The sequence below is a fragment of the Aquarana catesbeiana genome, linkage group LG03, assembly GCF_042186555.1.
Source record: "Aquarana catesbeiana isolate 2022-GZ linkage group LG03, ASM4218655v1, whole genome shotgun sequence".
Classification (NCBI taxonomy): Eukaryota; Metazoa; Chordata; class Amphibia; order Anura; family Ranidae; genus Aquarana; species Aquarana catesbeiana.
In genome coordinates, this window is record NC_133326.1 from 441093717 (window position 1) to 441120334 (window position 26618).

General features: G+C 43.6%; 1 protein-coding gene across 1 annotated transcript in view; it reads left to right on the forward strand.

The window, feature by feature from the left end:
* The window catches only part of DDX46 (DEAD-box helicase 46), a 380459-nt gene that overhangs the window by 42103 nt on the left and 311738 nt on the right, over window positions 1-26618 (forward strand). The window contains exons 4-6 of the mRNA XM_073620805.1: window positions 2116-2206; window positions 14377-14542; window positions 15690-15838. Coding sequence (XP_073476906.1) covers window positions 2116-2206; window positions 14377-14542; window positions 15690-15838 — 406 coding nt within the window. The remainder of the gene's footprint in view (window positions 1-2115; window positions 2207-14376; window positions 14543-15689; window positions 15839-26618) is intronic.

Consider the following 26618-nt stretch of genomic DNA (forward strand, 5'->3'; position numbering starts at 1 on the left):
GTAACTATACCGATTTTTTTTTTTTTTTTTTTTTTTCCTCCTCCTCCTACTCCCCTGCAGTCTCAGTGTGAAAGCCGGAGAGGCGATGCTCTGGCAGGACTTTAAACCCCTGCGAGCAGCATCTTTGAAGCGGTGTATACACCGCTCCTGCCCATTGAAATGAATGCCCACCGCCGTCAAAGCGCCGCTGCACCCTTTTTCGACCGCTAGCGGAGGTTAAAAGCACCCTGCTAGCAGCCCAAAAACCCCTGCAAAAACTACGGTAAAGCGCTGCTAAAAGTAGTGGCACTTTACCGCCGATGTCCCAGTGTGAAAGGGGTTTAAGGGCTTGTTGATTGCATCGGTTTGAGAATTCAGTTGACCTCCTCCTGATCAGCCTTTTTGCCTGCTGATTTTGCATTCCCAGTGACTTGTATGGCATGGATGTTAGTTGGAGGAATACAGTGCCTCCGGCATTGGTGTCCGTGGGAGGGATACAGTTCTTCTGGAATTTGTTGGTGTGCGTGGAAACTACCTGTGTGTCTACTACATCTCCTGTATGCGTCTAATGGATATTTCTGGGCCAGGGTTATACAGGCACCATCAGATAGACCAATAATGCTTGTAATTGCTAGGTGCTGAAACACTCTGAAATCAGCGGTTCCCTCACTCAAAGTTTGCTATGAGAGAAACCCGTTCATGCAGAATCTTCTCATTTCAGGAGATAGTTTATGGCAACCAGCGGGCTGTAGTTTGACGAACGGCGCTGCTAAACCATAACAAAACAAAGTATAGCTGCTTCTATAACCACACTTGTTTTAGGTTTTACCTTTTTTACTTTTTTAAATAACAGTAAAGTAATTGTGAAATGCCTTTTTGTTTTACAAGGCTAATTACCACACTTTTAGGGACTGTGTTGATGTCATCAGTTTGACATTAGTTTGAGATGCTTCTGAAATCGTTCAGCTTTTAACAGGTGCATTTGACTTGCTCTAAGCAGATTTTGCATCCCTATAAACCTGTATGGGTAAACAAATTCTGCCTGATATGAACAAAAGCCCCTCAAACACAGTTGAACATTGGGCAACCATCCCAACACATGGAGAAGGCAAAAAACGTATTTTGTATTGTGATCATTCACACCAGCACGCTGCAGTGTGCCTTAAGTTTAACCACTTCACCCCCCGGAAGATTTTCCTGAGCAGAGCACATTTTACAATTTGGCGCTGCGTTACTTTAACTGACAATTGCGCAGTCATGCAATGCTGTACCCAAACAAAATTTGCATCCTTTTTTCCCACAAATAGAGATTTCTTTTGGTGGTATTGATCACCTCTGCGGTTTTAATTTTTTGCGCTGTAAACAAAAAAAGAGCAGCGATTTTTGGGAAAAAAAAAAAAAAACATTTTTATCATTTGCTATAATATCCCCAATATATTTGGTTTGTGTCTGCAAACTATGGGAAAGATTTATGCCATTTTTATCACTTTATATTACTAGTAATGGCGGTGATCTGCAATTTTTAGCAGTGCTGCGACATTGCGCCGGACAGATCGGACACTTTTAACACATTTTTGGCACCATTGACACTTATACAGCGATCTGAGCAATAAAAATGCACTGATTACTGTGTAAATGTCACTGGTAGGGAAGGGGTTAACACTAGGGGGCGATCAAGGGGTTAAATGTGTGTTCCCTGGATGTGTTCTAACTGTATGGGGATAGGACTTACTGGGGGAGGAGACATATTGTTGTTCCTACTTAGTAGAAACAAACGAAATGTCTCTTTTTCCCCTGACAGAACAGGGGTTTGTGTGTTTACACACACAAATCCCCGTGCTGGCTCTCGTGCCTGCCTGCCATGCGCATCAGGTCCCCCGCCATGCTGCGCGCCTCCGGCGGCTCTTAAAGGGGACAAGGTACACATACGTTGTTTTGCCCAGCGGAGCCATTCTGACGTATATCGGTGTAAACCGGTCGGCAAGCAGTTAAGCAATGTCATAAACAAAAAACACTTTGCACTGCAGCGAACTACAATGCACTTTACCAGTGCTTTCCACCGCATATATATATATGCACTGATATCTGAGCTTTGGTGTGAACAAGCCCTGAGAAGTTATTCTGTTTTTATTTTAGATCGAAATCAAAAGAGAAGACAGATGTTTCTGATGCAAGTAAAGAAAAGAAAAAGGATGAAGACGAAAAAGACAAAGAAAAGGATGTAAACGTAAATATCACTGTGTCATTTAAAGTGATTCTAAAGGCAGAAGGTTTTTTTTTTTTGTTAATGCGTTTTATGGAGCGCTGCTGAGGGACCCCAGAAGAGGAGGATCGGGCTGCTCTGTAAAAAACTATTACACAGAGCAGGTAAGTATAACATCTTTGTTATTTTTAAACAAAAAACACTTTATCACTTTAATAGCAGAGGTTTCCTGTAAAAGGGTTCTTTTGCAGTCTTCTGCATCATCTTTGGGTTACAATTCAGAGCGCTATAACTGTTTTCCACTGCTTTTTTTTTTTTTTTTTTTTTTTTTTTTTTTCCAGCGTTTAACTCTATGTTAAGCACGCATATTCTGTGAAAAATTACCATGCACCTTTATTTTTAGTTTAAGCCTCTTTGGTGCCGGTTACAACTATTCCTACGCCCTTGTTCACACTGAACACAGCTTTGAAATTGTGCAAGTTCATGTGAACTTGGGACGCTCCTATTGCCGGCAACAGGCTCCGATTTGACATGGTATTTCACCTGTCTAATTGTGCCGATGTGAACATGGGCTACAGAATGGTCTGTAATGAAGCAAGTTTCAGGTGGAGTCGCTGATTGGGCAACTTTTCCTCCACATTGGACTCCCTTTGACGGAGGCTGTTTTGGCCACTAGCGCTGATCATACAATTTACACAGGAGGGTTTTAGAAAAAGTAGAACAGAACAAAGGGTTTTTTCCCCATCTATTCAATCATTACTACCATGTGTGAGAGCGAGTATTGTTCTAGATTTTTCATACATAGTGCATCTGTGATTGGAAAAAGTCCATTCTTGCACAAAATAAAAGTTCCCTGTAAAGAAGAAAGTAAATACTTGCCTATCTCGCTGCCTGAGCCAACAAACACTGGACTTGGGAGTGGTTAGGAGCAGGGGAGTTGCTAGGTCTACAAAAGATTTGGGGCTAGAGCCCATAGCAGCGAAGTAAAAGTCATACACTTGGGCAGGCATACAGGTGTATATAATGTACATGTGTGTGTAGATGGTAGAGCTGCACAATTAATCGTTAAAAAATCGTGATCTCGATTCACCCCCCCCTGACGATCTCTCCTGCAGAGTTTGCCGATTCTTTCATATAAACAAGTGCAGAGATTATCTACTCACTCAGCTGTCAAAAGAAAGCATCTGGGCAGTCTGCCAAGTTTAGAACTTGAAACATTGTAACTAACTTCCTTCTTAGATCAAAGGGATAAGCTTCTCTGTGTAAACAAATAATGGGGCAATCTGCCAAGTTTTAAACCACTTGTAAATGCAGGAAGTTTAACCACTTAAAGTCTAAATCTTTTTCTGACACTTCTTTCTTAAAGCGGGGTTCCACTCAAATTTTTTACTTAATCTTACCCCCTTCAGTTAATTGCATAGATGTTCAAATGCCGCACGAAATTTTTTTTTATCGCTGTGATTACCTTTAGCAGTAAGAGAATGTGCACTGTCCTGCCGAATCCTGAACAAGAGCAATGTGTTCTCCTGTCTGTTACTTCTGGTTCATTTATGGCTTTGGGTCTGCCATATCTGTTCCTGACAGTTTCCTTCATTTTTTTTTTTTTTGCTTTTATAACACTTAAAGGAGTTGTAAAGTCAGAAGGTTTTTTTAGCTTAATGGATAATAATCTAGGCAGGGGAATTGGCGCTGTCCAGCTATATGTGCATAGAAGAATATAAAACTTCTTTGAAAAATAAAATAAAATAAAATGGAAAAAATTTTTAAAAGTGGTGATGTGTGTGAACAATACGTGACAGGAGCTGTGGTGTACCAAGTACAAACAATACCCTTAGTAGATAATAATAAAGTGCAACGGGCTCCTAATAATAAAGAATGTGCCTTAATACCAATTTCTCAAATACCCATGTGTGCGTAAAGAAATATACCCCAAATGTAAAGTGTGTAGAATACAACCAGTATCCCTAGCAGAAAAAGCAATAAAGTGCAATAGTGCTTTTAGACAGATAAGTAAATGTGCCTTGACCTCAAGTAAATCAGCTTCCAAATAAGTATAAAAAAGGTTCCAAATAAGTATAAAAAATTCATATAAATTATGCCCGCAAGTGGATGAACAATTGTGGCAATCTAAATAATATTGACAAGTCAGGTAGACAATTATAGCATAAAAAATGAAAGAAATCCCCAACGGGTGTGCATAAAAATGAAAATTAGAAATATATATAAAAAATGTGAAACATAAATGTCCAAGTTCCAAGTCCCAGAGATGTGTCCTTATGATGGAAAAAAACGTGATCTCCGCTTTAACTGATATAGTCCCCGTCCTCCACTACACCCCCACTCGTGCTTGCACTCACCGGACTACCTCACCCCTGCAGGGGTAAAGGCATGTGTGGAGAAATCCCGCGGTGGCGAGTCTAAGGAGCGTTCCTCCGTCCAGGGGTATAGTATCCTTAGTGATATCCCCAATAACAGACATCCATATGAAATGAGGAAGAAGGAAACTTCATAGCGTAACTCCACAAAACGATTTTATTACAAGTCCTTGACAAACGTAGTAAAAAGTATAAAATCAATGTAAAAAGCACCGGAGCTGACAATGCTCCAGATCCCGGATCTCAGCTGTTGAGCAGCGTGGTATGGCGTGCGTTCCACCGCCCGCAGCTGGAAACCGGAACAAACACAAAGAGATAGTAACGTGTGCGTATCACAAGGCCACGCCTTACGCGTTTCGTCATCAAGACGTCCGCCTCGGATGACGTCTTGATGACGAAACGCGTAAGGCGTGGCCTTGTGATACGCACACGTTACTATCTCTTTGTGTTTGTTCCGGTTTCCAGCTACGGGCGGTGGAACGCACGCCATACCACGCTGCTCAACAGCTGAGATCCGGGATCTGGAGCATTGTCAGCTCCGGTGCTTTTTACATTGATTTTATACTTTTTACTACGTTTGTCAAGGACTTGTAATAAAATCGTTTTGTGGAGTTACGCTATGAAGTTTCCTTCTTCCTCATTTCATATGGATGTCTGTTATTGGGGATATCACTAAGGATACTATACCCCTGGACGGAGGAACGCTCCTTAGACTCGCCACCGCAGGATTTCTCCACACATGCCTTTACTTACCCCTGCAGGGGTGAGGTAGTCCGGTGAGTGCAAGCACGAGTGGGGGTGTAGTGGAGGACGGGGACTATATCAGTTAAAGCGGAGATCACGTTTTTTTCCATCATAAGGACACATCTCTGGGACTTGGAACTTGGACATTTATGTTTCACATTTTTTATATATATTTCTAATTTTCATTTTTATGCACACCCGTTGGGGATTTCTTTCATTTTTTATGCTATAATTGTCTACCTGACTTGTCAATATTATTTAGATTGCCACAATTGTTCATCCACTTGCGGGCATAATTTATATGAATTTTTTATACTTATTTGGAACCTTTTTTATACTTATTTGGAAGCTGATTTACTTGAGGTCAAGGCACATTTACTTATCTGTCTAAAAGCACTATTGCACTTTATTGCTTTTTCTGCTAGGGATACTGGTTGTATTCTACACACTTTACATTTGGGGTATATTTCTTTACGCACACATGGGTATTTGAGAAATTGGTATTAAGGCACATTCTTTATTATTAGGAGCCCGTTGCACTTTATTATTATCTACTAAGGGTATTGTTTGTACTTGGTACACCACAGCTCCTGTCACGTATTGTTCACACACATCACCACTTTTAAAAATTTTTTCCGTTTTATTTTTATTTTATTTTATTTTTCAAAGAAGTTTTATATTCTTCTATGCACATATAGCTGGACAGCGCCAATTCCCCTGCCTAGATTATTATCCATTTTTAGATATCACTTCGGTGATATTCATTTATTAGGGGGGCAGCAGTCCCTTTTCTTCCTATTCCTAAGCGCGGAATTATTGTCATACACACTTTTTTTAGCTTAATGTATTCTATGCGTTAAGCTAAAAAGCCTTCTGTGTGCAGCAGCCCCCTCAGTCCCTCTAATACTTACCTGAGCTTCATCTCTGTCCAGTGATGTTGTAGGATTGTCTTAGCTGCCTGGGACTCCCCTCCTCATTGGCTTAAACAGCCTGGCGGCCTCTTTGGCTCCCACTGCTGTCAATCAAAGTCAGTCAGCCAGTGAGGAAAGAAAAGGGGTTTGGCCGGGCCACAGCTCGGTGTCTGAATAAACAGAGCAGGGGTAGCTCGACTCAGGTGCCACCATAGCAAGCTGCTTGCTGTGGGGGCATTCGTCAGGAGAGCGGAGGAGGATCCAGTGCACATCCACTGCACAGGGCAGATAAGTATAATAGGTTTATTTTTAACAACAAAAAAAGACTTCAATCACTTTAAAATTACATCTGTTTTTGGTAGCCTAACTGTGACAGACTGCCTGAGACCCCGACTGGGTATCTCTGGCATACTACAGCTTCTTCCACTCATGAACCAGAATATAGCAATTGCAGCCCAAACTGCCCAAAATTACCAGACAGGACCAGTATATTGGGTTAGGACTGTAGATAGCAAATTTACCCCAAGCATCAAACAGAATCAATGTTGGAGTAAAATAGGACTGACTTTATTAACAACCCATACTGCATTTATACACAAAAACCTTCCCCCTAAACAGGTATGGCACACATTGCAAGTCCCAGAAGAAAATTACAGTGAGGGGAAAAAAGTATTTTGTCCCCTGCTGATTTTGTACGTTTTCCCACTGACAAAGAAATGATCAGTCTATAATTTTAATGGTAGGTTTATTTTAACAGTGGGAGACAGAATAACATAAAAATACAGAAAAGCGCATTAAAAAAAAAGAATTATTTCTTGTAGTTGGCCACCAGGTTTGCACACATCTCAGGAGGGATTTTTTCCCACTCCTCTTTGCAGATCCTCTCCAAGTCATTAAGGTTTCGAGGCTGACGTTTGGTAACTCGAACCTTCAGCTCCCTCCACATATTTTCTATGGGATTAAGGTCTGGAGACTGGCTAGACCACTCTAGGATCTTAAAGTAGAACTATCGGCAAAACTTTTTTCCCCAGTCTTCCAGAACAACCCATGAGAGAAGCACCTCCTCCAACAGGAACAGGAACAGGAAACACTTCACCAATACACTTTAAAAGGCAGTCCCTCTGCTGAACTAGTCAGTTTTTTGTGTTTCCTCCGAACGGAGGAAATGTATCACCTGGAACTTGGGCGAGAGAGACCTCTGTTCTCTGGCTTTCTTTTTGTTCCACCCACATCTTTACCTACTTGGCTCCACTGGGAGCAGCTAGTAGGATTTTCTGCAAAATGACCCTCCAAGACCACTCCTCAGAGGAAGGTGGTAGCTTGATTCCCTCTTCTCCTTCTGTGCCTGGCGAAGGCCGTGACTGGAAGTGGCATACCCCCTTGACAGGAATCGGCACAGGCGGCATGGGTTCCCAGTCCAAGTGTCTGGGTACGTGCACTGTCTACACTTAGGATTGCCACCTCATCCCTTTAAACCCGAACACATATGAATTACACTGGTTCTGTTGCTGATTAAGGTGGTAATTTAACTTGGTGCCTTATCTACATTCACTTAGCTTCAGAACCTGTGTAAGTCATATATGTTCGGATTTAAAGGGATGAAGGGGCAACGACATCTGCACTATAGGACATTTTTGGGTGGGGCTCGCGCAGTAGCTACGTTGGGTTGTGGCCTGTCTGTGTTCATGTGTGACTGGATGATGCACGGGCAGTAATCCTGGTAGGGGAAAAGATTTCAAGGCGCTGGAGGATCTGGTTTCACACCTCTTTTTCAGAGTAGGGGGCTAGCTGGTGCCCTTTTAAATAGAATTTCCTTCAAGCACAGGCTGTCAGGAAGCTACAGGTGGAGGAGCTAATACTGCATTTTGGGCTCAGTGTAGACTACCGTTCAGGCGGACACAGGCGCCCTTGGCACCAGCAGGATACAGGTAAGATGGAGGTTGCTGTAGCTACCTACTTTCACTTGTTGGCTCCTAGGTTTTCACCTAGCCTGTAATTTGTCACCTAGGGCCCCTTGAGTTGGGGCTAATTTGACAGGGCACTGTTGGGCTTCTCCTATTTACCAGGGAGGATAATTAACCTGACTAGTGCCAAGATCCCCTACCCCTGTGCAGGGGCTGTAGGGGATTCCTAGAAGGTGGGATTGGCTGGGGTTTTACTGGCCCCCCTACTCCTTCACAGCTGGATTCATGTTATAGCTTCAGTAAAAGGACATCTTCCTCTGCTTTAAAAGGGAGAGGATAATTCTTTATAGTTGCTAAATTTCCTGGCAGTAAGGGAACACAGTACAGAAAATCTTCAAGGGTTATAGTCCTGGAAGACGTGGATGTCTTTTCTTTTTTTTTTTTCCCCCCAATCTTCTCTAGGCTCACAGAGCACATTAACCCTAATTGTTTCTATTATCTGTGACTGGGGTATGGTTGCCTCACATGTGTTTGCAGATTGTACCGTGTGTAGGGAGGTAAACCAGTCTGTTTCAGCTGACAGAAGTTTTTAATCTCCAACTGTCTCGCAGAAACCTTCCATTCCCACTAGAGAGCTGGGAAGGATGAAGTGTATTTTGGGAATCAGTGTGGTGCTGCAACGTTTTGGACGGTACTATTGCCGGTAATAGCCGCCGATTTGGCATGCGATTTGACATGTCAAATCGGCCCAATGTGAACGTGGGCTCAAACTCATGTTAACTAGGAGTAAGCACACACCTGCCATCATTTAAAGCGCCTCTGATTAACCCCAAATAAAGTTCAGCTGTTCTGGTAGGTCTTTCCTGACATTTTCTTAGTTGCATCCTACAGCAAAAGCCATGGTCTGCAGAGAGCTTCCAAAGGATGAGAGGGATCTCATTGTTCAAAGGTATCAGAAGGGTACAAAAGGTTTTCCAAGGTATTAGATATACCATGGAGTACAGTGAAGACAGTCATCATCAAGTGGAGAAAATATGGCATAACAGTGACATTACCAAAAACTGGACGTCCCTCCAAAATTGAAGAAAAGACGAGAAGAAAACTGGTCAGGGAGTCTGCCAAGAGGCCTACAGCAACATTAAAGGAGCTGCAGGAATATCTGCCAAGTACTGGCTGTGTGGTACATGTGACAACATTCTCCCTTATTCTTCATATGTCTGGGTTATGGGATAGAGTGACAAGACGGAAGCCTTTTCTTACAAAGAAAAACATCCAAGCCTGGCTAAATTTCGCAAAAACACATCTGAAGTCTCCCGAAAGCATGTTGGAAAATATGTTGTGGTCTGATGATACCAAGGTTGAGCTTTTTGGCCATAATTCCAAAAGATATATTCGGGGCAAAAACAACACTGCAAATCACCAAAAGAACATCAAACCCACAGTGAAGTATGGTGGTGGCAGCATTATGCTTTGGGGCAGTGTTGCCAATCTACCAGGTTGGAATTTAATGACATGACACCCAAAATTTACTGGCACAGCCAAGTTTTTACTGGCATTTACAAAATTACAGTTTTAAGGGCATTTTTTATCCTGTAGGCTACAAACAAATACATTATGCGATTGGCAATGTGATTTAAGGTAGATTCTGATCGAAAAAAACATATTTTCTATTTTATTTTTGATGTAATAAGTAATTGGCTCAGGGACAGGACTCAGGAGAGCAAGAAATTAGAACGGGGGGGCACATACACATGAAATTGACACTCACAGTGACACTGACAGCAGTGTACAGCAGCACAGGTGATGTTGAAACCTCACCGACATGACACGTCCCCTCCAGAGTCACAGTGACCGCCTCCTCTCCATGCCAGGTGGTCTCTTCAGGCCACTCCAGTCCAAACAGCACTGACAGCCCCACTCCTGGCTTGCCTGTTTTTTATTGGCTGCCAGTAAAAATAATGACTATTGGCAACACTGCTTTTGGGGCTGTTTTTCTTCAGCTGGAACAGGGGCCTTAGTCAAGGTAGAGGGAATTACGAACAGTTCCAAATACCAGTCAATATTGGCACAAAACCTTCAGGCTTCTGCTAGAAAGCTGAACATTGAGAGGACCTTCATCTTTCAGCATGACACTAACCCAAATAGGGCTGCAACTAACGTTTATTTTCATAATCGATTAGTTTTAAAAAAAGGCAATTTATTCTTTAACATCTCTATGCAGTGGTAATTATAAATAACCAACTATATGGTTAGGGAGCAAAATATCGAATCCACTTTGGGAATAACAGACAGAAGAGATATACTGTATATATACTATTAGAGGAGAGATGAGAACGCTCGTTCGATTTTCTAATTAGTGGGGTCAAATCGACATTCATTTTAAACCACAGTGAAGGGAAAATTTAGAATTAGAAAACTTCTTGGTCAAAGGAATTTTCAGACAGTGTATGTGGTTTTCGTTCAGAAATTACAATTATGTTAAAAACAAGTGAAATTTTCAAACATTCTTTCATTTAGCGAATGTACAAAGATTTTTCCGTCTGAATAGTCTCGTCTGAATATTGATCTGTGTGGCCAGCATAAGGCTCAAGGCTCGGTACACACCTATGCAGTTTGCTTTTGATCTGTTTCTGCAGTGCTTTTTGCTGTGCGTTTTGATTTTTGCGCACGTGATTTTGTTGCGATTTGCGTTTTTGCATTTTTTTTTTTTTGCCCAATTTGTTGTTGGGCAGATTATAAAACACAAATTGCTGCAAAAACGCATTAAATGCGTTTCCGCAGCTTCTCCATTGAAGTATATTGAACCAAAAAAGCACTGTTTTGCATTAAAAAAAAAGTCCCTGACGCTTTCCAAATACGCAGTGGCTGAAAAAAGCATAGATGTGAACGTGTCCCATAGGAAACCATGTAAATGAACTGTAGTGCGTTTCTGCAAAAAGCACCAAAAAACACATAGGTGCGAACCAGGTCTAAGACGTTTAGTAACATAATGGGGTTAAAAAAAATAAAATTAGCCTTTTATAGTACAAAAAAGCAGATAATCGCTACTGTAAGGGGTTCAATTTTTTTATTGTATAACTGTGAAAGTAATAGTTACAGTAGCGATTCTTTGCTCTTTTTGTACTATAAAGGGCTCATTTTTATTTTATTTATTTTTATTTTTTTAACCACATTATGTTACTGGCTGATTAATCGATTATGAAAATAGTAATCGATTAATTTCATAATCGATTAGTTGTCGATTAATCGATTAGTTGTTTCAGCCCTAGCATACATCCAAATCAACAAAGTAATGGCTTCACTAGAAGAAGATGAAAGTTTTGGAATGGCCCAGACCTGAATCCCATTGAAAATCTGTGGGATGATCTGAAGAGGGCTGTGCACATGAGATGTCCTCGCAATCTGACAGATTTGTATTGTTTTTGCAAAGAAGAATGAGCAAATATTGCCAAGTCAAGATGTGCCATGCCGATACTCATACCCAAAAAGCCTGTGGAGTGCTGTAATAAGATCAAAAGGTGCTTCAACAAAGTATTAATTAGTTTAAGGGTGTGCACGCTTATGCAACCATGTTTTTTACTCCCCCCCCCCCCCCCCCCCCCCCCTAAAAGATTTTCATTTTTTTTTTTTTTTTTTTCTCAATTGAGTTGTACAGTTTATAGGTCACATTAAAGGTGGAAAACGTTCTGAAATGATTTCCTTTTTACAGTACAGAAACCTGACATTTTAACAGGGGCGTGTAGACTTTTTATATCCAGTGTGTGTGTGTGTGTGTGTGTGAATTTGTTTTTGTATGTACAAACTGTTACCTGTAATGTATAACCTGGAAAAATAACTACTTGGGCTCACACTGCCTTAAATAAAAATGGGGAAGGTTTTGGGACTTTATATGAAGCCCAAGGCAATTGGTAGCCATGTGCCTCCATCCTTGTGCATAAAATATCGGAGGAGAAAAGCTGGGACTTTTAACCACTTTACCCTCTTAAAGCGGAGTTCCGCCTGAAATAAAAGAATTAAAAGTCATCAGCTACAAATACTGCAGCTGCTGACTTTTAAAATAAGGACACTTACCTATCCAGGGCACCCACGATGTCCTCACCCAAACCTGACCCGTCCCCCTTGGGAGGGCCTGGACATTCCGTAGTCCGCTGCGGATACTGCAGCGATCTTTCGCCAGAAGTGGTAGGAAATACCTGGATTAGACAGATATTTGGTCCCCCCCTCTCCCCTGAAAGGTGCCAAATGTGACACCGGAAGTGGGGAGGAACTGGATCATCGGAAGTTCCATTTCTGGGTGGAACTCCGCTTTAAGGACCAGGCCATTTTTTTTTCCGACGCAGAACTGTGCTACTTTAACTGACAATTGGCGGTCATGCAACGCTGTACCCAAATAAAATGTATGTCCTTTTCTACCCCCCCCCCCCCCCCCCCACAAATAGCTCTTTCTTTTTGTGGTATTTGATCACCTCTGCGGTTTTTATTTTTTGCACTATAAACAAAAAAAGCCTCAATTTTGGAAAAAAAAAATAGTTTTTACGTTCTGCTATAAAACACATCCAATAATAAAATGTAAAAATCTAAGTTCTTTATCAATTGAGGCCAATATGTATTCTGCTACATATTTTTGTTAAAAAAGAGTCCTAAGCCACGCACATTGGTTTGGGCAAAAGTTATTGTGTCTACAAACTATGGGATATTTTTATGGCATTTTAATTTTTTTCTAGTAATGGTGGCGATCAGCTATTTTTAGCGGGGCGGAGACATTGTGGCAGACAAATCGGACACCTAACTGACACTTTTGACACAGTTTTGGGAACCGGTGACATTACAGCGATCGGTGCTAAAAATATGCACTGTTGCTGTACTAATGACACTGGCAGGGAAGGGGTTAACATCAAGGGTGATCAAATTGTTTAGGCCCCTTTCACACTGGGGCGGTGGGGGCGTCGGCGGTACAACAGCGCTATTTTTAGCGCTGCTGTACCGTCGTTCTTGCAGCGGTATTCGGCCGCTAGCGGTGCGGTTTTAACCCCTGCTGGCGGCCGAAAAAGGGTTAAAATCCCTCGTATAGCGCGGTATAGCCGCGCTGTCCCATTGATTTCAATGGGCAGGAGCGGTGAGTACACCGCTCCTTCACCGCTCCAAAAAAGCAGTTTGCAGGACTTTTTTCACCGTCCTGCCTGCGCACCGCTTCAGTGTGAAAGCCCTCGGGCTTTCACACTGAACAAACAGCGGAGACTGTTTAGGGGCGGTTTGCAGGCGGTATTTTTAGCGCAATACTGCCTGCAAACCGCCCCAGTGTGAAAGGGGTCTTAGGGTATCCCTAGGGGGTGCTTGCTAACTGTGAGGAGGATGGTCTGACTGGATGAAGACAGAAATCTGTGTTTGGTTGGTATGACTGGATGAAGACAGAAATTGGTGTTCTTGCTTAGCAGAAACACAAGATCTCTGTCTTCTTCCCTGTCAGAACGGCGATCTGTCTTGTTTACATAGGCAGATTGCCGCTCATTCCCTCTGGGGAATGATAATGGGTGGCTGGCAGAAATCGGGTCCGCCGGATCTGCTGCTTGGCTCCCCCTCTGTCCAGTCAGCACGTGCGCGCCCCCAGTGTCTATTGCCTGAAATGACGTACAGGTACGTCGTTCCACGCAATAGAACCGACCTGCTGCAGTACATCTGTGGTAGGCAGTCGGGAAGTGGTTAAATGAGAGAGAGCGAGATATATAGATATCTATATGTATGTGTGTGTGTATATATGTGTATATATATATATATATATGTGTATATGTGTGTGTGTGTGTGTGTATATATATATATATATATATATATATATATATATATATATATATATATATATATATATACACACACAGGTTGAATCATAGCAAAATACAGTGTATGAATAATAATGATAAAGAGCTGTTTGGAACTGAGTCCGCATAAACAGCTTGCAAAAGAAGCATTCATTTTTACAAAGAAAAGTATACAACTAGACATATAAACGCATGGAAAAAATGCAGTAATAAATGCATCCAAAAAGCCTTAAATAGTTTCCTGGTTGTTGCCAACCCTCACATAGTCAGGCATACTTACCATTTTCAGGGGTGTGGGGCCTAGATTAACTTGAGAGTTGCATTAATTTGGATAATCAGCTATGAGGAACGAGTAAGTTATATTGGCAGCTACTATAGTATTGGCTGGTGATTTGTATAGACCTTTTTGGCATTCCTTTTTTTTTTTTTTTTTTTTTTCTGCTTCAGAATTTTGACCAGAACAAACTTGAGGAAGAGATGCGAAAACGCAAAGAGAGAGTTGAGAAATGGCGAGAAGAACAGCGCAAGAGAGTTGAGGAGACCATTGGAGAGTTAAAAAGAGAAGTTGAAGAGCTGAAGCAAGGGAAAAAGTGGAGCTTAGAGGATGATGATGGTGAGTTCTGTTACCAACTGTGTACTGCAGTATTAAGGTGTGTGATGGACCTTGTACTCAAGGAGTGTCTGCCGTATAAGCTTCCCTTGCCTGGTACCAGCATGATTCAAAATCCCTTAGCCCACCTAGTCACTAGCCGTAACTCAGTGTAGGGTGGTAAGAATGGTAAGAAACAAACTGTTTATTGAAACACAGGCACAAAGAGATATACACTCTGGGACAATCCCTTCTTTGCATAATGATATAGGGCGGGTTAAACTATGGTCAGTAACAAGAGACACAGGTACATTCAAACGTCAACAGTAGACAGACAGTCTTATCAGCAGGGCAGGGCAGTTGGAGAACCCCCCCCCCCCCCCCCTAGCAACTAAAGCTAATCCACATAAGCATATACATCCCATAATGGTTTTCTCCCAAGGCAGGCAAACAATAGAACAATGGGATACAGCCACTTAACAATAAACAAATAAACCCCACCTCAAACGATCTGGTAAATAGTCTACAACAGTCTGCTGAGACCAAGCTCACAATCGGTCTGAAAGGTGGAATCCATTTAGCTTCATATATTTATTGATATATTTATTGGATATTGTTCAGAAATATTACTGTTCCAAGTGAAAGAACACCTTCATTTTTTCAACACAAACACACATATAAGCCTTAGGATAACAGGGGTAACACTAAATGTGTGGTTGTACTGGGAGTCTGGTTAGTGCAGGTCTTACTGGGGTTCTTAGTCACCCTGTGCCCCTAATAGACACAGGGTGACTTGCACATAGGAGGGGCCTGGGGAGCTGAACAAGGATTTTCCCAACCTCTCTAAGGTAAGCTGTGTTCCACGGGCCCTCCACCCAAAGTAACTCCCATCACAAGGTGCAAGCTTTTGGAATCCTTCACATCAGAGCCCTGAACTTCAGCCCTAAAATCCTTGTGGTTTTCAAAGTGTAGTTTGAGAGCATCCAAGGTGTCCTGAAGAGTGTGCGTGAACTGCTGCATATGTAGGTGTTTCGATATGGATTAAACCATTGAATAAAATTGTAGTTTTTTTTTTTTTAATTGTACAGTTTTCATGCTGTGTGGTTCATCATTGTGCTAAACTGTCCAGGTGGGAAGGAGTCCTTAAATCATTTTTGTTTCAATGCTGCAGATGATGACGATGAGCCAGCTGAAGGAGATAAAGAAGGGCAAGAAGAGGAAAACGAGGAGGAAGTGGATCCTTTGGATGCTTACATGGAAGAAGTCAAAGAAGAAGTCAAGAAGTTTAACATGGGCAGTGTGAAAGGTGGAAGTGAAAAGGTTAGCAATGTTTATAGTTTGTTTTATTGCAGGGATCTGTACTCATTTATGCAGTCTTTAAAAATTGCTTTAAAAAGTCAGCAATGTACAAGTCCGATGGCAGGCTTTTTACAACAGAAGCGACCTTGGAGGTCTGTTCTGTCATACATGCCCCCCTTGCCTGTCAGCGGTTATTGTGATCTGAGCTGCAAATGTGCAGCTCAGAACACATTTACAGCCCGCTCTGCATGCCGCAGCGATGTGACTCCCACGCCAATGTGCGGGAGTGACATCACATCGGGCCGGCAAATAAATCGGCAGAAGATGCGGAAGGAAGCCCCGGGGAGAGCCCTGACAGCGCATTGCTTGAGTGCTCCGTTTGTAGGTAAGTCTGTTATAATGTACTAGTCTACAGTGCATACTAGTACATTATGTTAAGAAAAAGTGTGTAGTGCTAAAAAGTAAATGAACAACAATAAAAAATGTGAATACTCTGTTATAAATGGACAGCACATTAAAATAAAGTCCAAAAAAGTGAATATATATATATATATATATATATATATATATATATAATTTTATATTGTATTTCTTTATCGTACATCATGGGACACCGAGCACCATAGTGATCACTGTGGTTATATAGGCACCTTCAGGTGATGGACACTGGTATACCCAATACAGGAAGTTCATTCCCTATATATAGCCCCTCCTCCTACCAGGAGTACCTCAGTTTTTTTGGCAGTGTCTAAGGTGTTGGTCACGAGTGAAGATGTGCTCTCAAGAGCTCTGCTGGAGGCATCCTTGCTGGATTTAAACATCCTCCATAGACCAGATCCATTGAAAGTGCCACTGAGTCCAAGGTGGATGGTACCCGGGCCTTGTATACGAAGCACGAGGCTTTGCCTGTAACGCCTTTCCTTGCAGGGCTGGACCCCGGGACCCAGGGCTTTTTGGTCATGCTTACATTCGCTAAAGATTTTCCTGGTGGGGTGCTAATACAGGTCCAAGGGAGTGGAACCCTGATTAAAAGGGACCTGGTCCTTGAAGGTCTGCTAACACAGCCCGCCATGATGGGTGAAGTTGGGATCTCTCTGTCACAGCAGTATCCTGCACCGAGGATAAGCTAAGGGTAGAAGCCTAGGAACTGTAAAAAGTCCACCTATGTTTTTTTTTTTTTTTTTTTTTTCTTCCATTAGTAAAATGTCATGCCTTAGACCCCTTTCACACTGAGCCGCCTATAGCGTCCGCGGTAAAAGACCGCTATTTTTAGCAGCGTTTAACTGTCGGATTTGCGGCGCATTTCGACCGCTAGCGGGCGCTTTTACCCCCGCTAGCGGACGAGAACGGGTTAAAACCGCCCGCAATGCGCCGCAATAGCGGCATTTTGCCTGTGGTTTCCCAGCGCTGCCTCATTGATTTCAATAGGGAGCAGCGGTGGAGGAGCGGTAAACACACCGCTCCTTCACCGCTACAAAGAAGCTGCTGGCAGGACTTTTCCTGACATCCTGCCAGTGCACCGCTCTGGTGTGAAAGCCCTCGGGCTTTCACACTGGAAACAATGGAGCAACTGTTTGAGGGCGGATTGCAGGCGCTATTTTTAATGCTATAGCACCTGCAAAACGCCCTCGGTGTGAAAGGGGTCTTAAAGTCTCCACTAGAGGGAGTTAATGCACATAACTTTGTACGTTGCTTTTCAGTCAGCTCAGAGTGTCAGCTAAACAGCATGTGTGTGTGATCTCAGCAGCCAGGGGGGGATTCCTAATCTTGAACAAAGATTGCAGCATGTTCTTCTCCCCCCTGGGGGAATGAAGGGGCTGGGAGATATGATAGCAGTTTGTACTCCCCCCCCCCCCCCCCCCATGTTGGTATTTTTATTAGTCCCCACAGTAGCCATAAGCTACAGTACTTCCCCTTTCAGCATCGCAATCTGAAAAATTGCTGGTGCGATCTCTTACGGAGATGGTTCGTTCCACTTTCAAGCTACCCCGGAGTCAGCTGAAAGTTCAGTTTCCCCTTTGGGTTCCTTAAAACCTTCACAGCCTTTGCATGTGTTTCCTGTCCATGCATTATTAGAACAGCTTATTTTTGCTGAATGGGATCACCCAGATAAGCACTTTCTCCCTCCAAAGAAAATCTCAGTTCTCTATCCCATGGAGGAGAAAGTCACCAAAAGATGGAATGTACCAGCAGTTTACGCTGCGATTTTTCAGTGTGAATAAAAGTCTAACTTGTCCAGTAGACAAAGCCCAAATGGATCCAACAGATAAGAGGTTGGAATTCTTGTTAAAAGCCTCTTTTTATTTGGCAGGGGCGGTTACTCAGCCTGCAGTCGCTGCAATAGGCATCTGTCAGTCCCTAAAGGATCAGTTTAGACAGGCCCTTAAAAGAGGTTCCTGTACAGCAAGCCCGGGATTTGGCCGAACTACCAAGAGCATTATGTTTTGCCATAGACGCTATTAAAGATTCTATTCACCAGGCATCCCGACGCCTTGCGCTTGCGCTAGTACACATGCGTAGGATCCTGTGGTTAAAAAATTGGTCAGCCGAAACACCATGCAAAAAGCTCCTGACTGGGTTTCCTTTTCATGGGGATCGGCTGTTTGAGGATGATGTGGAAAAATACTTCCAAAAGATTTCAAGTGGGAAAAGTACTCTCTTGCCATTTAAGAGAAGGAATAAACGCCCTTCATTTAAACACTTTCTCCTGCGCCAGGGGCATCCGCCTCTAGGCAGTGGTGACGGCTTCTGCCATCAGAGGCTAGAGGAAAGCCTCAGGGTCAGGCCCAGGCACAAAAGAAGTCCTGGGGCCGGAAACTTGCAAAACAGAGTTCTAAAGCCTCATTATGAAGGGGCGCCCCCCCTCACAAGGGTGGGAGGGAAGATCTCAGTCGGCAGGAGGAAATTCAGGACAGATGGGTCATCTCTAGGGTACAAACTAGAATTTCGGGGGTTTCCACTGTCTCGTTTTCTGTGGTCAAACGTTCCCAAAGATCCAGGGAAAAGGAAATCTCTGTTTCGGGCACTAGACCGATTACTGGCTCAGGAGGTGATCATACAAATCCCCACAGAAGAGCAAGGTTTGGGATTTTATTCAAATCTCTTTACGGTACCAAAACTGAATGGTGATGTCAGATGCCTTTCTAGATCTAAAGAATCTAAATCAGTTCCTGAAGGTTCCGCTCCTTTCGCATGGGGTCGATCAGGTCAGTGGTTTCTATCCTACAAGGAGGAGAACTTCTGGCCTCTATTGACATCAGGGATGCACATCTGCATGTCCCTATATTTCCCGCTCACCAAAGGTTTCTGCGGTTCGAGATAGAACATTATCATTTTCATTTTGTAGCCTTGCCCTTTGGGCTAGCTACAGCAACCCAGGCGTTTACAAAACTTCTGGCCCCACCTCTAGCCAGGTTAAGGGCACAGGGCATAACAGTCTTGGCGTACCTAGACGATCTATTGCTAATAGACCAGTCGGTGGCTCGTTTGGAGCAAAGCGTGCACATTACAACCAGTAACCTGGAAAGTCTAGGTTGGAATCTAAACCTAGGGAAGTTTTCCTTAAAACCGCTAAAAAGGCTGCAGTACTTGGGTCTAATCATAGACACAGCTCAGAAAAAGGTGTTCTTGCCTCAGGCAAAGATCAACTCCATAAGAGAGCTGGTGCAGTTGGTCAGGTCGAAAGGAGATCCCTCCATTTGCCTTTGCATGCGGTTGTTAGGAAAGATGGTGGCTTCATTCGAAGCGGTTCCCTATGCCCAGTTCCATTCCAGACTGTTGCTAAACAGTATTCTGTGTGCTTGGAACAAACTGATTCAAGCTTTAAACTTGCCAATGCGGCTGTCCCTAAGGGTGTCCCAAAGCTTCAGTTGGTTGCTAACCCAGAATCTGCTGAAAGGAAAATCCTTCAGACCAGTTATCTGGAAGGTGGTAACGACAGATGCCAGCCTTTCAGGCTGGGGAGCAGTGCTAGAAAAGACAACTGTCCAGGGACAGTGGTCAAGAATCGAAAGGACCTTGCCCATCAACATCCTAGAGATCCGGGCAGCGGGTCTGGCTCTAAAGGCCTGGACATTCAGGCTACGGGGTTGTCCTGTCAGGATCCAATCTGACAATGCCACAGCTGTGGTTTACATCAATCACCAAGGGGGCACCAGGAATCTCGCAGAACAGAGGGAGCTGAACCATATCCTAATTTGGGCAGAAAGTAATGTTCCGTGCCTATCAGCAGTTTTCATTCTGGGAGTAGCGAATTGGCAGGCGGACTTCTTGAGCCGCCAGAAGTTGCTCCCGGGGGAATGGTCTCTTCACCCCGACATTTTTCGGGCTGTGTGCGAGAAATGGGGGACTACAGACATAGATCTTCTGGCATCCAGGTTCAACATGAAGTTGGTCAACTTTGTGTCCAGGATGAGGGATCCACTCGCATGCGGAACAGATGCGTTGGTGACCCCGTGGGATCAGTTCTCACTGATTTTATGCATTTCCCCCTATTCAGTTGCTGCCACAACTTCTTTGCAGGATCAAGCTGGAAAGACAGCTGGTAATCCTGGTAGCTCCAGCATGACCCAGAAGGTCCAGGTATGCAGAAATTGTAAAGATGGCGGTGGAGTATCCATGGTCCCTTCCACTACGGCCAGACCTACTCTCACAGGGGCCGATATTCCATCCTACCTTACGAACTCTAAATTTAATGGCTTGGCTATTGAAACCCACACTCTGAAGATCAGTTATCTCTACCTTGATTAATGCAAGGAAGCCAGCTTCCAGAACTATATATTATAGAGTCTGGAGGTCTCATGTTTCCTGGTGCGAGTCCATGGGTTGGCATCCTCGGAAGTAAAGTGGGGACGGAATGTATTCAGACCCCCTTACATTTTTCACTCTTTGTTATATTGCAGCCATTTGCTAAAATCATTTAAGTTCATTTTTTTTTCTCAATGTACACACAGCACCCCATATTGACAGAAAAACACAGAATTGTTGACATTTTTGCAGATTTATTAAAAAAAAAAAAAAAAAAAAAAAAAACCCTGAAATATCACATGGTCCTAAGTATTCAGACCCTTTGCTTCAGTATTTAGTAGAAGCACCCTTTTGATCTAATACATGAGTCTTTTTGGGAAAAATGCAACAAGTTTTTCACACCTGGATTTGGGGATCCTCTGCCATTCCTCCTTGCAGATCCTCTCCAGTTCTGTCAGGTTAGATGGTAAACGTTGGTGGACAGCCATTTTTGGGTCTTTCCAGAGATGCTCAATTGGATTTAAGTCAGGGCTCTGTCTGGGCCATTCAAGAACAGTCACGGAGTTGTTGTGAAGCCACTCCTTTGTTATTTTAGCTGTGTGCTTGGGGTCATTGTCTTGTTGGAAGGTAAACCTTTGGCCCAGTCTCAGGTCCTGAGCACTCTGGAGAAGGATTTCGTCCAGGATATCCCTGTACTTGGCCGCATTCATCTTTCCCTCGATTGCAACCAGTCGTTCTGTCCCTGAAGCTGAAAAACACCCCCACAGCATGATGCTGCCACCACCATGCTTCACTGTTGGGACTGTATTGTACAGGTGATGAGCAGTGACTGGTTTTCTCCACGCATACCGCTTAGAATTAAGGCCAAAAATTTCTAGCTTGGTCTCATCAGACCAGAGAATCTTATTTCGCACCATCTTGGAGTCCTTCAGGTGTTTGTTTTTTTTAGCAAACTCCATGCGGGCTTTCATGTGTCTTGCACTGAGGCGAGGCTTCCGTCGAGCCACTCTGCCATAAGGCCCCGACTGGTGGAGGGCTGCAGTGATGGTTGACTTTCTACAACTTTCTACCATCTCCCGACTGCATCTCTGGAGCTCAGCCACAGTGATCTTTTGGGTTCTTCTTTACCACTCTCACCAAGGCTCTTCTCCCCCAATAGCTCAGTTTGGCCGGACGGCCAGCTCTAGGAAAGGGTTCTGTCGTCCCAAAAGTCTTCCATTTAAGGATTATGGAGGCCACTGTGCTCTTAGGAACCTTAAGTGCAGCAAAAATGTTTTTGTAACCTTGGCCAGATCTGTGCCTTGCCACAATTCTGTCTCTGAGCTCTTCAGGCAGTTCCTTTGACCTCATGATTCTCATTTGCTCCGACATGCACTGTGAGCTGTAAGGTCTTATATAGACAGATGTGTGGCTTTCCTAATCAAGTCCAATCAGTATAATCAAACACAGCTGGACTCGAAGGTGTAGAACCAGCTCAAGGATGATCAGAAGAAATGGACAGCACCTGAGTTAAATATGAGTGTCACTGCAAAGGGTCTGAATACTTAGGGCCATGTGATATTTCAGTTTTTCTTTTTTAATAAATCTGCAAAAATGTCAAAAATTCTGTCAATATGGGGTGCTGTGTGTACATTAAGGAATAAAAATGAACTTAAATGATTTTAGCAAATGGCTGCAATATAACAAACAGTGAAAAACTTAAGGTGTTCTGAATACTTTTCGTCCCCACTGTATATCATAGGCAGAATTCTTGCCTTTCTACAATTAGGGTTAGAGATGAAGTTGGCCTTGAGTACTATTAAGGGCCAGGTCTCAGCTTTTTCGGTCTTATTTCAAAGACCGCTTGCATCACATTCTTTAGTCTGGGGTTTTATGCAAGGGGTGATGCAGCTTAATCCGCCAGTCAGACCTCCTTTGAACCCTTGGGACTTGAACTTAGTTTTGTCAGTGTTACAAAAGCAGCCATTTAAACCGATACAGCATATTCCCTTAGTCCTTCTGACAAGGAAGTTGGTGTTCTTGGTTGCTATATCCTCAGCAAGGAGGGTTTCGGAATTGGCTGCTCTTTCTTGTAAAGAGCCATACTTGATTATTCACGAGGACAGAAAGGTGTTGCTCCCTCGTCCAGGTTTTCTGCCAAAAGTGGTCTCAGTTTTTCACCTGAACCAAGATATTGTCCTGCCATTATTTTTTCCAAAACCATATTCCAGGGAAGAGAAGTCACTACATTATCTTGATGCGGTGGGAGCGATCAAGGGCAATTTGAAGACGACTGCTCAGTTCCGGAAGACTGATTTCTTATTTATACTGCCAGAAGGTCTTAAAGGACAGGCAGCGTCAAAATCCACAGGCTTATGATTTAAGGGGTAAGATTCCACCTTTTCACGTCAAAGCGCACTCTACCAGGGGCTTATGAAAACACAAAAACTTTTCTTTCACTCATGATTAGTGTTTGGCTGAAGCCATTTATTATCAATCAACTGTGTTTACTCTTTTTAAATCATAATGACAGCAGAAACTAGCCAACTGACCCTGATCAAAGGTTTACATACCCCAGTTCTTAATACCGCGTGTTGCCCCCTATAACATCATGATAGCTTGAAGTCTTTTGTGGTATTTGTGGATGAGGCTCTTTATCTTCTCAGATGGTAAAGCTGCCCATTCCTCTTGGCAAAAAGCCTCCAGTTCCTGTATATTCTTGGGCTGTCTTGCATGAACTGCAAGTTTTGAGATCTCCCCAGAGTGGCTCAATGATATTGAGGTCAGGAGACTGAGATGGCCACTCCAGAACCTTCAATTTATTCTGCTGTAGCCAATGACAGGTCGACTTGGCCTTGTGTTTTGGATCATTGTCTTGTTGGAATGTCCAAATACGTCCCATGCGCAGCTTCCTGGCTGATGAATGCAAATCTTCCTCCAGTATTTTTTGATAACATACTGCATTCATCTTGCCATCAATTTTGACCAGATTCCCTGTGCCTTTGTAGCTCGCACATCCCCAAAACATCAGCGATCCACCTCTGTTTCACAGTAGGAATGGTGTACCTTTCATCATAGGCCTTGTTGACTCCTCTCCAAATGTTGCGTTTATGGTTGTGGCCAAAAAGCTCAATTTTGGTCTCATCGCTCCAAATGACTTTGTGCCAGAAGGTTTGAGGCTTGTCTCTGTGCTGTTTGGCGTATTGTAAGCGGGATACTTTGTTGCATTTTGTTGCATGAGATGCTTTTCTAATTTCCCAATGGTGCTGTTTATAACCGGCGAAACCGAAGTCATGACATGCTCGTAGCTTCTGGTCATAGATATGATTGCAGCCATCCTAGTCTTCGATCAGCTCTATGGTTAGCTGGCGGAACCACCGGCTGCATTCTCAGGTTCCCCGGTGGAACAGGAGAGCCAGAGAAAACCGTGGAAGATGGCGGGAGGGGGGTAGGGGGATGTTCCCTCCCACTGCTTGTAAAAGCAGTCTAGCGGCTAATTAGCCACTAGGATTGCTTTTACCTGAAAGCCAACCACTGGCTGAAAAGAACGATACCAAGATAGATGATACCTAAACCTACAGGCATCAGTCTGGTATAACCACTCAAATTCCAGCAACATACCAGCACATTGCTGGTCCTTGTTGGGCATATATTGTAATGTTCTGTTTTTTTTTTTTTTTTTCATGCAGTCTGTGGGCTGAACATAAGAAGATTTATCGATGGGTATGCAGCTGAATGGTGTACCTGAAAAGAAAATAATAGTTAACAATAAAACACAGTAAAAAAGGATTACATACCTGAAAAGCAAACATGATAAAACATAGTAACAATAAAACATTGCAGTTAAAAAATACACTAAAACAGAGCAGAACAGCAGAGAGAACTGTAACGGTTCCAGGTTCGGGTCTCTCAAAATGCAATGGCATCTTTGGAGACCCTGTGAAAGTGTACCCTAGCCTGTGCCATGCTGTACCCTGCACTAATACTCCACTAGTGTTTGGTAGCATTGGAAACATTCACTGATGCAGAGACCAGGTTGGCCAGGACAGAAGGGTGTCATGTCTATATCTGCGTTTTCCACAGACACGACATTATCTTTGGGGTGGAGTACAAGGGAGGACATATACGGAAAATGCCTCACATGAAGCCAGGTCACTGCATTTGCATTGGGAAGTTGGGCCACAGCACTGTCTGGAAAAGAAGGGCTGTGATGCTCTCTTCCTGGAATTTAAGGATCCGGTTCGTCCTGACGCTTTGTATAGCACATAAGCGCTCAGTAGAGCCAATTGAAATAAGTATACAGACTCCTCCTCCTCCTCCTCCTCCTCCTCTACCTCCCTCCCTTCCTCCCTTCCTCCTTCCTCCTCCTCCCCCCCCCCATGTTAAGGTTGTATTTGTGGACGCAGAGGGGTTTCTCCACAACACCAGTCGCTGTTGGAAACGTATCTGCATGAAGGGAGGACAGAACGAAAACATTCCGATTATCCCCCCCCCCCCCCACACACACTTCACTAAGAACAAATTATTATACTTCAAGCAGGCTCTCTCCCCCTTCTAAGTCGGGGTTCTACAAGACATTACGGGAAGCCAGCGATTTAGATCGCAAGGTGCCACATGCGCCAATTCCATAATCAAACAAGTGCCTAAAAAGTGTCACTCTCGTGTAATAATTATCCACGTACAAGTGGTACCCCTTTCCGAATAAGGGTGACACCAAGTCCCAAACAATCTTGCCAGTGCTCCCTATGTAGTCTGGGCAGTTCTCGGGCTCTACGTGACTATCTCTTCCCTCGTAAAACATAAAACTTTGTATAACCTGTTGCCCTGTCACAGAGCTTATACAACTTGACCCTGTATCTGACACGTTTGCAGGGGAGCTACTGTTTGGAAGACAAGCGGGCAGAAATTTTAATCAGGGATTTGACGCAGACAACTTGATCAGGAATAGACAAGGCTGCAAACTTGGTCTAAGTGGTTTACGATGGGCCAAATTATGTGGAGCCGATCGTATCCAGGGTCACCCCGAAGACGACAGAAATCATTGTCATTAAAATGCATGAACCACAAGATCTGCTTGTATCTAGCCCTGGTCATTGAAGCAGAGAACATGGGCATATGGTGAATTGGGTCAGTGGACCAATAGGACCACAACTCACTTTTTATGTATGCCCATGAGGGATAGGCTCAAAAAGGTCTTAAATTCGGAAACCGTAATAGTTTTCCAATCTCTTGCAAGGGTCAACTGGGGATTAGCGGCAATGAATTGACCAGCATACAAATTGCTTTGGTCCACATTAGATCTGTAGAGAGAGATCTTCAGTGAAAAAACAGGGAATAAAGATCTAGTGACGTAAAAAACCTGAATTCCCGGTTGGCTAGTGAATGGGAGGAAGTACAGGTGCTGCAGAAGTGGTGGGCTCCCAATCGGGGTTGGCATATTCTGCAGGAAGGGCACTATGGGCTCGACGGGCCTGTTTTTGTCTTCTTGGTGGCTGCGGGACACTACTTGTGCTAGCCACCGCACCAGCTTGAACTGTACTTATGGGACTCTCCACGTGATACTGCAGTGCTGGATGTACGACCAGGGTGTACTAGGCCACTGGTGCTTGCCGGTTCACCAGAAGGATGAGCGGCACTAGTACTGGCTCTCTGCTCTATGCGAGAGATCTGCGGTTCTTGCACCTCAACGACAGAAAAACTGGGATGGTACGCCCGACCTTAGCTCTGACTATGGAGTAGTGGTCCCTGCTATCTGTCAGGGTGCCGTTGCTGTCTACTGGTTCGTATACTGAGCCTGAATCTGCCAGTGAGGCGTCTTCTCCTTCGCTCTCATCTGTCATGCTTAACAACGTGTAGGCCTCTTCACTAGTGTACCTCTGGTTGGACATTTTGGCCTCTAAATTTATAGGCACAACTAGTAAGACTCACAGGCAAAAAGAGCACCTGATTGTCAGCGACTGCTTCAATCGCTACCAAAAAAACTGTTGGCGTTTGCAGGGATCAGGCGTGACTCTGCGGATGCTGCAGTTATGTGTGTTGTGTTTTGTAAGTGACAATGATTGATATTGCACTTGGG